We start from the raw sequence: 14,856 nt of genomic DNA, 5'->3' as shown, positions 1-14,856 counted from the left end.
TCCCAGCTGTTGCCGTGGCCACCAGGTCTGAAAGACCGACCCCAAATAACTCCTCCCCTTAATAAGGCAATACTTCCAAATGCCGTTTGAAATCCGCATCACCTAACCACTGTCGTGTCCATAACCCTTTACTGGTAGAAATGGACAACGCACTTAGACTTGATGCCAGTCGGCAAATATTCCGCTGTGCATCACGCATATATAGAAATGCATCTTTTAAATGCTCTATAGGCAAAAATATACTGTCCCTATCTAGGGTATCAATATTTTCAGTCAGGGAATCCGACCACGCCAACCCAGCACTGCACATCCAGGCTGAGGCGATTGCTGGTCGCAGTATAACAGCAGTATGTGTGTAAATACATTTTAGGATACCCTCCTGCTTTCTATCAGCAGGATCCTTAAGGGCGGCCATCTCAGGAGAGGGTAGAGCCCTTACAAGCGTGTGAGCGCTTTATCCACCCTAGGGGGTGTTTCCCAACGCACCCTAACCTCTGGCGGGAAAGGATATAATGCCAATAACATTTTAGAAATTATCAGTTGTTATCGGGGGAAACCCACGCATCATCACACACCTCATTTAATTTCTCAGATTCAGGAAAACCACAGGTAGTTTTTCCTCACCGAACATAATACCCCTTTTTGGTGGTACTCGTATTATCAGAAATGTGTAAAACATTTTCATTGCCTCAATCATGTAACGTGTGGCCCTACTGGAAGTCACATTTGTCTCTTCACCGTCGACACTGGAGTCAGTATCCGTGTTGGCGTCTATATCTGCCATCTGAGGTAACGGGCGCTTTAGAGCCCCTGACGGCCTATGAGACGTCTGGACAGGCACAAGCTGAGTAGCCGGCTGTCTCATGTCAACCACTGTCTTTTATACAGAGCTGACACTGTCACGTAATTCCTTCCAACAGTTCATCCACTCAGGTGTCGACCCCCTAGGGGGTGACATCACTATTACAGGCAATCTGCTCCGTCTCCACATCATTTTTCTCCTCATACATGTCGACACAAACGTACCGACATACAGCACACACACAGGGAATGCTCTGATAGAGGACAGGACCCCACTAGCCCTTTGGGGAGACAGAGGGAGAGTTTGCCAGCACACACCAGAGCGCTATATATATACAGGGATAACCTTATATAAGTGTTTCTCCCCTTATAGCTGCTGTTTTATTTAATACTGCGCGTAATTAGTGCCCCCCCTCTCTTTTTTAACCCTTTCTGTAGTGTAGTGACTGCAGGGGAGAGCCAGGGAGCTTCCCTCCAACGGAGCTGTGAGGGAAAATGGTGCCAGTGTGCTGAGGAGGTAGGCTCCGCCCCCTTATCGGCGGCCTTATCTCACGTTTTTCTGTGGAATCTGGCAGGGGTTAAATGCATCCATATAGCCCAGGAGCTATATGTGATGCATTTTTTTGCCATCCAAGGTGTTTTTATTGCGTCTCAGGGCGCCCCCCCCCCCAGCGCCCTGCACCCTCAGTGACCGGAGTGTGAAGTGTGCTGAGAGCAATGGCGCACAGCTGCAGTGCTGTGCGCTACCTTGTTGAAGACAGGACGTCTTCTGCCGCCGATTTTCCGGACCTCTTCTGTCTATTCCCCATGGTCCTTACGGAGTCCCCAGCATCCACTTAGGACGTTAGAGAAATGTAGTCATTTCATTGGTATTATTATTGCATATCAGTAATAAGAGGTCACAGAAACGTGCAGTGTATGATTGTAGCCTATAATATCACACAAGGGTGAACAGCAGGAAAAGCACTGGCTGTGTACAGGTCATATACAGCATACTGTGTGCACAAGACAGAGTAGGCAGGAGAGCTTATAGTCTAGTGTGGGGAAAGCGGAGGTGTCAGTAGTTGTGATGGGGCACATGGGAATAACACATTGTTACAAGACTGTCATTAAGGTGACAGAGCAGTGTAATCAGTAGTAAGTGTATTGCATACCTGAGGTTACATGTGCACCATGACTTCCTCCAGAGCAGGGTGCTGGACAATCCAGCTAAACAGCTCACATGACATATAACAGTTAACTGCAGGTAGAATCCTCCTGGTACATATAGGCTAAAACACAGGTTCTGAAACTCGGTCCTCAGGACCCCACACGGTGCATGTTTTGCAGGTCTCCTCACAGAATCACAAGTGGAATAATTAGCTCCATCTGTGGACCTTTTAAAATGTGTCAGTGAGTAATTAATACACCTGTACACTTGCTGGGTTACCTGCAAAACATGCACTGTGTGGGGTCCTGAGGACCGAGTTTGAGAACCACTGGGCTAGAGTAACCATTTATATAATATATACAGAAACATTATGGAATATTACTTACTACATACTGTACATCTACATTTATATTACATCTATTCTTTTTACCATATAATAGAGGCATCTTCTCACTCTTCTTAAGCTTTAAAGTAGTGGTTCTAAAACTCAGTCCTCAGGACCTCCAGCAGCTAACGTCTTCCAGGTAACCCAGCAGGTGCACAGGTGTACTCATTACTCACTGACACATTTGGAAAGACCCACAGGTGGAGCTAATAATCTCACTTGTGATTCTGTGAGGAGTCCTGGAAAACTTGAACTGTTTGAGGTCCTGAAGACCGAGTTTGAGACCCTATGGGTCATTCTATGAAATTTAGGACACAATTAGGCTTCACATACTATCCCTTTAAACGGGATACGGTCGTTAGGTCGACAGTCATTGCTCAAGTCGACCTAACGACCCATACCCCTTTAAACCGAGACAGTCATGAATTACACATGTTCTGTGGCTGATTAAAACCAGACGAATTGCAGGCTTGAAGCCATCCACAGAATCTGTGTAATTCATGAGTGTCCAAGTTTAAAGGGTGAGCATGATAAGTTTGCAAGACATGAAAATGTAAATTTTACATAACTGCTAACAATTTAATATTATATATATACACATACTGCTAAACGATTACATACCTCCCAACATTACCCTCTCCAGGAGGGACAGATTGCGCTGCTTCTGGACTTTTCTCCTAATTTCTGATTGCCATCACCTGTGTTGAACAGGTTTGTGGATAAGAAAGGTGTTTCATCACAGGTGATGGCAATCATAAATTAAGAGAAAAGTCCAGAAGCAGAGCATTCTGTCCCTCCTGGAGAGGGTCATGTTGGGAGGTATGGATTATAGTATGGTAAATGTAAATCGATATATTTATCACGTATCAATTTCCCACATGTGTAATTATTGAACATATGGAAGTTGTTGTAGCGGATGCAAAAACGGCTAATTTCCACGGATTTTATAAACGTGTTTTATACAGCCATCATCACCAGATGAAATATTTATACATCTTCACAATTAATCAGGAAGATAAACAGGCCTACACGGATTCATTCACGTGGATTCTACAGGTTTAAGCAATCTGCATCAGAGCCCTGTGACTGGATTCAGAAATGTAACGTGAGTCACATGTCAAAATTGACGCAAGTATAGTTTGGTTAACATTCATTTTTTTTGTTTGTGTGTCAATCATTAGAGATGAGCGCCTGAAATTTTTCGGGTTTTGTGTTTTGGTTTTGGGTTCGGTTCCGCGGCCGTGTTTTGGGTTCGAACGCGTTTTGGCAAAACCTCACCGAATTATTTTTGTCGGATTCGGGTGTGTTTTGGATTCGGGTGTTTTTTTCCAAAAACACTAAAAAACAGCTTAAATCATAGAATTTGGGGGTCATTTTGATCCCAAAGTATTATTAACCTCAAAAACCATAATTTACACTCATTTTCAGTCTATTCTGAATACCTCACACCTCACAATATTATTTTTAGTCCTAAAATTTGCACCGAGGTCGCTGTGTGAGTAAGATAAGCGACCCTAGTGGCCGACACAAACACCGGGCCCATCTAGGAGTGGCACTGCAGTGTCACGCAGGATGTCCCTTCCAAAAAACCCTCCCCAAACAGCACATGACGCAAAGAAAAAAAGAGGCGCAATGAGGTAGCTGTGTGAGTAAGATTAGCGACCCTAGTGGCCGACACAAACACCGGGCCCATCTAGGAGTGGCACTGCAGTGTCACGCAGGATGGCCCTTCCAAAAAACCCTCCCCAAACAGCACATGACGCAAAGAAAAAAAGAGGCGCAATGAGGTAGCTGACTGTGTGAGTAAGATTAGCGACCCTAGTGGCCGACACAAACACCGGGCCCATCTAGGAGTGGCAATTATGGACGGACTGCCACGGTTAGGTGGTATAAAAAAACCACGGTTAGGTGGTATATAATACAATTATGGATGGACGGACTGCCTGCCGAGTGCCGACACAGAGGTAGCCACAGCCGTGAACTACCGCACTGTACACTGGTTGATAAAGAGATAGTAGTATACTCGTAACAACTAGTATGACGACGGTATAAAGAATGAAAAAAAAACCACGGTTAGGTGGTATATATTATAATACAATTATGGATGGACGGACTGCCTGCCGAGTGCCGACACAGAGGTAGCCACAGCCGTGAACTACCGCACTGTACTGTGTCTGCTGCTAATATAGACTGGTTGATAAAGAGATAGTATACAATACTACTAATATACTGGTGGTCAGGCACTGGTCACCACTAGTCACACTGGCAGTGGCACTCCTGCAGCAAAAGTGTGCACTGTTTAATTTTAATATAATATTATTTATCATGTACTCCTGGCTCCTGCTATAACAACCTGCAGTGCTCCCCAGTCTCCCCCACAATTATAAGCTTTATATACAATACATTGATGTGCAGCACACTGGGCTGAGCAGTGCACACAGACTGAGTCACTGTGTGACTGTGTATCGTTTTTTTTCAGGCAGAGAACGGATATATTAAATAAAACAAACAACTGCACTGTCTCTGGTGGTCACTGGTCACTGTGGTCGTCAGTCACTAAACTCTGTCTGCACTCTCTTCTAATCTACAGTATCACAGCAATCTCTCTCTCTCTCTTCTAAATCTAATCTAAATGGAGAGGACGCCAGCCACGTCCTCTCCCTATCAATCTCAATGCACGTGTGAAAATGGCGGCGACGCGCGGCTCCTTATATAGAATCCGAGTCTCGCGATAGAATCCGAGCCTCGCGAGAATCCGACAGCGTCATGATGACGTTCGGGCGCGCTCGGGTTAACCGAGCAAGGCGGGAAGATCCGAGTCGCTCGGACCCGTGAAAAAAAAAGTGAAGTTCGTGCGGGTTCGGATTCAAAGAAACCGAACCCGCTCATCTCTATCAATCATACGTTTAGAGTATTGTAAGTGTACAGTATAACAATCATATTGTAAAACTAAATAGGAGAGCAGCTGGTTTAAATAAATATATAAATCCCCTCAAGTTCCTATGTCCATTGTTTTTGTAACATCAGTCATGCGTACAAACAATAAAATGTAACTACTAATAATGATTTTTTTTTCCCCCTGCTTCTAAGCATTAATTGTGGCTACCTACCCCAAATATTATTGTCAAACTTTGAAAATGCTGAATTTCACCTTCCTTTTTGTGTGTGGTGCATTAAAACTTCTAAAAAACGAACATGAAATGGAACGTAAGTCACATGGAATGACCCCCTAAGCTTTAACCACTTGCCTGTTGTTGTTTGCATCAGATGCGACCACACCAGACATCGTCAGAAATGCACTGTGCAGCTGCTGAAAGGTAATCTTCCTGCAGCCGTCAATCTGAGAGAGATCGTCCGGCCCCTCTGCTTCCTCCCACAGTGCCTGCCTTGCAGCCGATCACCCTACAGCTGCAGACAGGAGCAGCTGCCAAACTAAATCTGTGATGTCTTGATGGTTCAATTATCAATGAGCCGATATATCGGCCACGATGTTTATTAAAATGTAATTAGTTGTTTTTCTTACATAAAATCGTATTGGATATGTTTTAAATACATGGGGCCAAATGTAATAGAGAGTTTCAAAAAGTGAGAGATTTGGTAAGGTTTTGCCGTTTTTATTTTAAAGTGGCAAACATTTACACTGCAAGATCAACCTGGTTTTGCAGTGTAAAGGATTGCCACTTTAAAAAAAAACCTGAAAAACCTTACCAAATCTCTCACTTTCAGAAACTCTCACTCTATTGTATTTGGCCCTTGTTCTTAACCCAATTCTATCGTACAAAAACCCAGACAATTTATAAACTGAAAAAATATTAGCCAGTTAAGTGGTTACAGGAGAACTGACATTTACTAGTAGTCTGTACTAACTTGATCTTTCCATATAAAAATTATTTCTGCCACCTTATTCAGCCGCCATATTCCTCACAGGTTTTGTAACTGAATAACTCTATTGTTCTGTAGTCACATCAACCTTCTGTGGTCTATTTACCAGTCTACAGTATTTAAGGGGGACAATTACTAAATAGTGATAAAAGTGGAGAAGTGTGCCAGTGGAGAAGTTGCCCATGTCAACCAATCAGCTGCTCTGTACATTTTTATAGTATGCAAATTATAAATGTTACATCAATGCTGATTGGTTGCTATGGGCAACTTCTCCACTGGCTTACTTCTCCTCCACATTTATAACTGCTTAGTACATGTCCACCTTAATGTATTATTTATACCCTCAACGCAGTGATAGAAAGTAATTTTTCGTGTCTACTTATCATGCAATGAAAAATCACAGAGGCAGCTTACAGACTTATTGATGCTGAGCTCCCTGGCAACACTAACCGGCAGCAGTAACATCACCGGCTAGACGAGTCTCCTACTCGTGTGTTGTTGGGCCACCGTCATGCACTACTTCTAGAGGCCCGATCAATAGGTCCACCACTAATAGTACACAAGCATTAGGTCAGCAGGGTCAAAAGGTCAACATAAAATAGGTAGACAATAGAAAAGGTCGACAGGGGTCAAAAGGTCAACACAGGAATGGTCGACAAAAAAGGTAGACACAATTTTTTTTTGTCAATTTTCTGACGTCTGCAACCTTACTATGTCCGATGCGCAGTATGGGTCTGGCAAATGCGCAATGCACCGAACGTAGGGGGTGATTCAGACTTGGGGGGGTGATTTAGAACATCTACGATCAGATTCTCTGACATGGGTGGGGACGCCCAGCACAGGACTAGTCCACCCCGCATGTCAGGTCTCCCCCCCCGGGTGCGAAAGCATCGCACGGCGGCGATGCTTTGTACCGGCCAAATAGCTCCCTGCCTGCGCAGCATAGCTACACAGGCAGGCGGCTACCCACCGCAATCTGATGTCACGCAGCTGCCGCGGCCCGCCCCCGCAACAGTCCAGACATGCCTGCGTTGTTCGGACCGAGCCCCACCAACGGCGTTCTAGTGCCAATGGCACGCCCTCTCCCACTCCGTGACCACCTCTGCCTGTCAATCAGACAGATGCGATTGCACCAGTGACATGCTTTCACATTTCACTGGGTCTTACTGGGTGCGCACGTGCAGTGCGCCCACTCCAGAAAGGGCTTTAGGCTGCGATCGGTTGTACCAGCGATTGGGTCTGAAAAAGACCCAAAGATACATTGCAACATTGCCACTAGAGCAACTGGGCCTGATCAGACCCACTGTGAAGACTGCTAAATATGGAGAATCGTATTGGTAGAAATATCCAATGGGCGGATGTATTCCAGAAAGTGATGATGTATTAATGGAAAGAGAGAGGAGAATGTTGGTTGTTACCGAGACAGAGGTGTGTGTGTGTGTGTGTGTGTGTGTGTGTGTGTGTGTGTGTGTGTGTGTGGGTGGGGGGAGTCAGGGAGACAAAGTGGAATGTGGGGGTGGGGGGGTCACAGAGGGGAATATGTTTGTGGGGAGGGGGCAGAGAGACAGAGGGGAATGTGTTTGTGTGTTGGGGGTGGGGTTACTGAGAGACAGAGGGAAATGTGTCCATGGGGGCAGAGTGTGCGAGATTATGGGGGGAATTCAATTGGCAGCGAAGTGTGCAAATTGCTATTGTTGCGGTGTTCACCTGCTAGATGACCTGGAAAACATGACCTGTTGGGGGTCCTTGAGGGCAGAGCTTGGGAACAACTGATATATATCTTTTCAAATATAATACAGGTTGAGTATCCCTTATCCAAAATTCTAAATCCCACATTTTTGGGTCCCCTACTGAGAAAAAGAGATATATATTATATATTATGTGTATATATATAATATAATATAATATATCTATATATGTGTCATTATCTCAGTGGGGGAATCAAAAATGTGGGATTTTGAATTTTGGATAAGGGATACTCAACCTGTATATATCTATCTCACTTTCGTAAAATAACGATTGAAAAAATATCGTACAGGATTGCCGTGATCCTTATTAATGAAACGTTTGCTGGAAAAAGCCAATGTTAGATAGTGAGAGAGCCTATAAACCATTGATGGTCTGCACCCATCAATGGACGTCCCTCATTTACTACCAAAGTAGATCAACAAATAGATAAAGAGACTTCTGACTTCTTCAACAACAGGAAAAAACTATTTACTCATAAATTACTCCTTGTGTTGCTTGCTGGGCACTGCCATATTTAACTCTAATCAAAAAACTAACTGCTCTTTCATAAACAGAGATAGATCATTAATTATCTTTACTCACAGAATATATATGGCTAGGCACACGCTAGCTGATACAGCGCTCACACAGCCGACGGACGATATATGGACCACTGGCCACAACATTGTTCACAGAAATATCACGTCTGCTCTGTAGCGCGGCAGATGTTGATGTATCTTGCAAATATATCAATGCATCTGTCTGTGTGTATGGGCAACCCACCGACCGACCTGTATGCCAGCCGCAGGAAGAGCCAACAACGACGTCACTACTGGTTCATCTGTCCAAGCATGTCGGCCAAATTGTTGGACCTGGCCGGCCAACCCATCACTAAGGTGTGTGCTCAGCCTAACACAAGCAGTGGTGCCAAGAGGGGGAGCAGGTACAAATTACCCAGGTCCGGACCGCTGGAGGGGCTGTGGCTGGCGTCGCTGACATCTTCCCAGTGATATATTCGGGAACATGGCACCGCTCACCGTACCAGAGTCTTTGCTCTAGTGGCCAGCTTCAGCTTTCAAAATATTACTGGGAAAATGGTGCTGGCTGGGGAGAAGGGACCCACTTCCAGACCAGGCAAAGTAGGAAGCGGGTGACCGTGCCACCCCGTGTTAAAATGGCGTCCCCCTCTTATATTAAAGAATGTAGTCCTGCCCACTTTATTAGGCCACGCCCCTCACTCCTTTACTGGGGCACGGCATGGCTCTCTACGCCCCTGAACACAGGGCCGAGATGCACTGCGTGTGTCCGGATGGTTACTATACTACCGGCAAATGCTGATCGGAATTTCACAGAGATCAACACAATTCTGGTAGGTGTTCTGCTGGGCGTTCCTGGGGGTGACTTTCGTCGGATATTCTGAGGGCGGCTCTAATGTATGATGGTCTGGCTGATGTCCTGTCGATGGTGCCACTATTTGCCGCCTGCAGCAGGTTAGAGCCGCAGCCTACAGGCATCTCAGTAGACAGCCCATCGGCTGCAGCATTAGAATAAATTTGTAGTAGCTGATACGACAAAAGTTGAGCTATACTGCATTAGGGTCCGTCTGTGAATCAGGGCCACAGTTCTCTACCAATAACAGAAGGCTTAATATAAATCTGGAGTACCTAAAAGCACCAGGCTGAGGTGAACCACTTAATGGCCATCCCTAGTTCTCTGATTCCCTGCTCCCTATTTTGTTGCTGATCAATATGCACACGCATGGTTCTCCAAGGAATGTTTGGATTTACAATGATGCAAAAAGTTGTTTCAATTCTGTTTAACAAATGTAATGAGAGTGTAAAGGACTCTTATACAGGCCACCCATCTGCAGCAGGATTTCCCAATCTGCCGATCCGATCAGCAGTCAATGATCACTAGCCCATCTGGGAAGAGCCGAAAAACCTCAGCATTTTAAAAAGCCGAACTCGCCGATCCAGATCATTTTTTTCGGTCAGAATTGGAGAATCGAGGATTTCCAACATGTTGGATTTTCCCCAGTACTGCCTGATGTACACATGAGAATAGCAACATATCTCCCTCTACCCGGACACATTACAGAGGACACCACATGCAGCTTCAGATATAATACAACCTCTCTCTTTCACAAGAACAGTTTTGATGTTTCATCCCTGGCATCTTCCCTTGTTATGCCATTAATCAGCCGTCTGCTGGAAATGACTTTGTTACATTACTGAGAAATGAGTTTTGTATCCTTGTTACAATAATCTAGTTGGAAAGAATGAGCGTACAGCAGGCTAGTTACAATGACTCACAATGACACACCGGGGAACGCACAATGGCAATGCACTTTCAATGACAGGGTTTGGCTCCGCCATAAGCTTCATTTGAAGACTAATGAGTTGACCCAAGTGATTTTCAGGACGATTTGTCGGTGCAACTTATTAATTAGGGGCAGAATCATTAATTAAAGCTCTATAATGAGCACAGAAAGAAGCCCCCATGCTCTGTTTTGCCATCAATCTTCCGTCTTTTCCTCACTCATCAGTCTCGCCACCTCTGTGTGTCTGTCTTCCGCTCTCTGTCCATCAATGGCTCGTCGTCTTCTCTGCACGAGCTGCACCTGTCAGGCTCAGCTTGCTGCTCGGGATCTGAACACGATGATTGGTGGTATTACAGAAGTCTCTCTTACGTCAGCGATCCCATCACACGCTACTTCCAGCAGATAAAAGCAACTCATGGTTGCAAGACCTGGGGATGATCTGATCAGTGACCCTTCATCAGACTCCTCTAGTGACCAAACTTTCCCAGGTTGCTGTGTGAGTTTGAGATGAATGGGAGTATTCATAAAAGGGCAGTTGCAGTGGTCATTTTTGGTAATGGGGTTGATGCAGAGTTGGACTTATGCCATTTGGCTTAATTAAAAAATATAAAAAATTGGCTGCAGTATACAGCCGCATGGAAATATAAGTAATCTGCATGAGTCTCTTATGAACGACTGGAATGCCTCCGAGCCTGCAGCCAGACAGTGAATAGCTGTCAGCATGCTGATTGGTGGATTGCTGGAGCTATCCACCAATCGGAGTGCTGAATGCCATTCACTGTATGGCAGCATGTGGAGAGATTGCGGAACCACAGGAGGGGTTATTTATTCCTGCAAATGGGTGGGTAGGGGCCTCAGAGAATTGATTTGCCCAGCACCGACAATGTTCTGGCAAGGACTATGGGTGAAGCTCTCCAAATAATGGGAAGAACAGTGTTCTGTATTTTGCCACTTTAAATGGCAATATTCTCTGTGGCCTCTCTGCCAGACTGTGGCCCAGAATATACAATATTCCCAGCCCGTCACAGTCACGCTATTGTTCTAGTGCCAGGCAGCGATCTCCACTCCGCAGGAAAAGTGTTTGGCAATCACCTTCACCTAATTAAGCATCTGCTTTATGAGTGGGTGAAGCGTTCTCTCTTGGCAGCAAAAGCTTTGATTAGGAATTCTTTACTGTTGAAAAGAACAGATTTCGGAATGAGGAGGTAATGCACTTTTAACAGCAAATTAACCAGCCAGCCACAATGCCCCTGACTATGATCTGCCTTTGCACCCTAAAACCAACAACACTTCTCTTCATAGATGACAACACTGTATTGTATTTTGAGTCTTATTGTATATGTTAATATGGATAATGCTGACATTACTCAGGCTGATTACCCCTCAATTACTCAGGTGTGATTAAGTTCAGTCACAATTAAGTAGTGATAGTCTACCTATACACTTTGGGGCCACATGGGGTGTCCCTTTAATCCTTCAGAAGGGCAGCATATTACTCTTAACCATGGCTGGCTTACAACTTGCTTACCTTCTTTTCCCTTCTGTGCTCTGTGTGATATGGAGAGGGGGAGGTAAAGGTGAGAGGGATGAGGCATGAGGCCATGAATATTGTAATGTGACATTATTTGAAATTACATAATTTGGGGTAGTGATTCTGTGTATAAATGGGGTTATTCCGACCCGTTCGCACGCAGCGGTTCTTCGCTGCGGTGTGAATGGGTCGGAACTGCGCATGCGCGGCTAGAACAAAGGAGAAAGTGATCGCTAGCGCGATTGCAAGAAGATTGACAGCGGTGAGACGTTCCGGGGGGGGGGTCTATTCACCGTTTTCCGGGCATGGAGATCCAAACGCAGGCGTGTCCAGGCGTTTGGAGGGCGGATGTCTGGCGTCAATCCCGAGACCTTCGTCGCTGGATCCGTCGCACAGGGTAAGTAAGTCTGACCCTGGTCTTGTTTTGCAGGAAACTTTTTTAGCATAGCTCGGCTGCAGAAGCGACCGCTGCCCTGCTATGCTAAAATACACTCCCCCATAGGCAGCGTCAAGTTTATTGCACGAGCAGCAAAGAGTTGCTACATGTGATCAACTCGGAATGACCCCCAAAGTCCTAATGCCCTCGCCCACTTTACTGGATAAGTGGGTACAGTGTGGGTGGGTGGGTGGGGAGTACTTGCTCAGGAGCCACAGAGAAACATCCCCAAATAGTAAACAAGTATGGCTTAAAGCCTTTCCATCAGAATGTATCTTCATTAACCTTCCCAAACATATCAGGGAAAGATGCAAATCCTATAAATACAACTATAATAATATGACTGAATAGATTTATCCTTTCTAATCCCCTTATATGAGCCTGTTAGAGGCATATGCAATGAAAGATGTCTTATGGAGGCGTGGCTATAATCACGGTCATTTATCAGACGTGGCCACAATGCCACTTACTGCTAGGTAAATAAAACAGAAATCTAAAGATTGGAAATCAGGAAATAATATTACATCTCAACAGGAAGGAGACAGAAGATCTGTGAGAAACCAGCGTGGATGAAAGCTCTGGTCTGAATAGGAAGACTCTGCCAGTTACCCGCCACTGCCTCCAGCACCCACTCTGCTGCAATCGCCCTGTGCGCCCCCTGCACAGACAGACACCCTGCGTTATCACTGCTCCATTCCATATCCCTTTATTGTTTACTTAACAGTATGGAAATCACAGGGAAAAACAAGAATAAAAAGGATCCTGTCACAGCTAAACAATCTGTGTTCCTGACTGCTGCCAGGGATGCTCCGGCTGTTATTACTGTCTCACTTATCTCCCCTTCCCCACCCTGCCAATCACACATCATGTACAGTACCCCGAGTGCGGGACTCACTGCTGCCTCATACGGAGGATGTGTGGTCACTGTACGTGATACTAGCAGGGATCAAGGACCTGACACTATGGGATGTTATGCAGGCACACACATGTCACATTGTTATCCTACACTATACCCATGTCACACAGTCATCCTCTAACTATGTCACACTGTTATCCTATACCCATGTCACACTGTTATCCTATACCCATGTCACACTGTTATCCTATACCCATGTCACACAGTCATCCTCTAACCATGTCACACTGTCATCCTATACCCATGTCACACTGTTATCCTCTAACCATGTCACACTGTTATCCTATACCCATGTCACACTGTTATCCTCTAACCATGGCACACTGTTATCCTATACCCATGTCACACTGTTATCCTATACCCATGTCACACTGTTATCCTCTAACCATGGCACACTGTTATCCTATACCCATGTCACACTGTTATCCTATACCCATGTCACACAGTCATCCTCTAACCATGTCACACTGTTATCCTATACCCATGTCACACAGTCATCCTCTAACCATGTCACACTGTTATCCTATACCCATGTCACACTGTTATCCTATACCCATGTCACACTGTCACCGTCTAACCATGTCACACTGTTATCCTATAACCATGTCACACTGTCACCCTCTAACCATGTCACACTGTTATCCTCTAACCATGTCACACTGTCACCCTCTAACCATGTCACACTGTTATCCTATACCCATGTCACACAGTCATCCTCTAACCATGTCACACTGTTATCCTATACCCATGTCACACTGTCACCCTCTAACCATGTCACACTGTCACCATCTAACCATGTCACACTGTTATCCTATACCCATGTCACACTGTTATCCTCTAACCATGTCACACTGTCATCCTCTAACCATGTCACACTGTTATCCTATACCCATGTCACACTGTTATCCTATACCCATGTCACACAGTCATCCCCTAACCATGTCACACTGTTATCCTATACCCATGTCACACTGTTATCCTATACCCATGTCACACAGTCATCCTCTAACCATGTCACACTATTATCCTATACCCATGTCACACTGTCACCATCTAACCATGTCACACTGTCACCGTCTAACCATGTCACACTGTTATCCTATAACCATGTCACACTAGTATCCTATACCCATGTCACACTGTCACCCTCTAACCATGTCACACTGTTATCCTATACCTATGTCACACTGTCATCCTCTAACCATGTCACACTGTTATCCTATACCCATGTCACACTATTATCCTATACCCATGTCACACTGTCATCCTATATCCATGTCACACTGTTATCCTATACCCATGTCACACTGTCATCCTATAACCATGTCACACTGTTATCCTATACCCATGTCACACTGTTATCCTATACCCATGTCACACAGTCATCCTCTAACCATGTCACACTGTCACCCTCTAACCATGTCACACTGTTACCCTCTAACCACGTCACACTGTTATCCTATACCCATGTCACTCTGTCATCCTCTAACCATGTCACACTGTTACCCTCTAACCATGTCACACTGTTATCCTATACCCATGTCACACTGTCACCCTCTAACCATGTCACACTGTTATCCTATACCCATGTCACACTGTCACCCTCTAACCATGTCACTCTGTCACCCTCTAACCATGTCATACTGTCACCCTCTAACCATGTCACACTGTTATCCTATACCCATGTCACACTGTTATCCTATACCC

The 14,856-nt window shown here is 45.1% G+C and overlaps 1 protein-coding gene across 3 annotated transcripts in view; it reads right to left on the bottom strand.

Moving 5' to 3' along the window:
- OPCML (opioid binding protein/cell adhesion molecule like) overlaps window positions 1-14,856 on the bottom strand; it is a 994,952-nt gene that overhangs the window by 625,441 nt on the left and 354,655 nt on the right. The window contains exon 1 of one of the 3 annotated variants that reach the window (XM_063943621.1): window positions 2,382-2,412. The exons of 1 other annotated variant lie outside the window; for it this stretch is intronic. In XM_063943621.1, coding sequence (XP_063799691.1) covers window positions 2,382-2,397 — 16 coding nt within the window. In that variant the 5' untranslated portion in view covers window positions 2,398-2,412. Of the gene's footprint in view, window positions 1-1,955; window positions 2,091-2,381; window positions 2,413-14,856 lie in introns of those variants that run through there. One more of the 3 variants, XM_063943623.1, reaches the window with a different exon arrangement.

This window comes from Pseudophryne corroboree, chromosome 10 (assembly GCF_028390025.1).
Source record: "Pseudophryne corroboree isolate aPseCor3 chromosome 10, aPseCor3.hap2, whole genome shotgun sequence".
Classification (NCBI taxonomy): domain Eukaryota; kingdom Metazoa; phylum Chordata; class Amphibia; order Anura; family Myobatrachidae; genus Pseudophryne; species Pseudophryne corroboree.
Note: the sequence above shows the minus strand (reverse complement) of the source record. Positions and strands in the feature narration are given on the sequence as shown.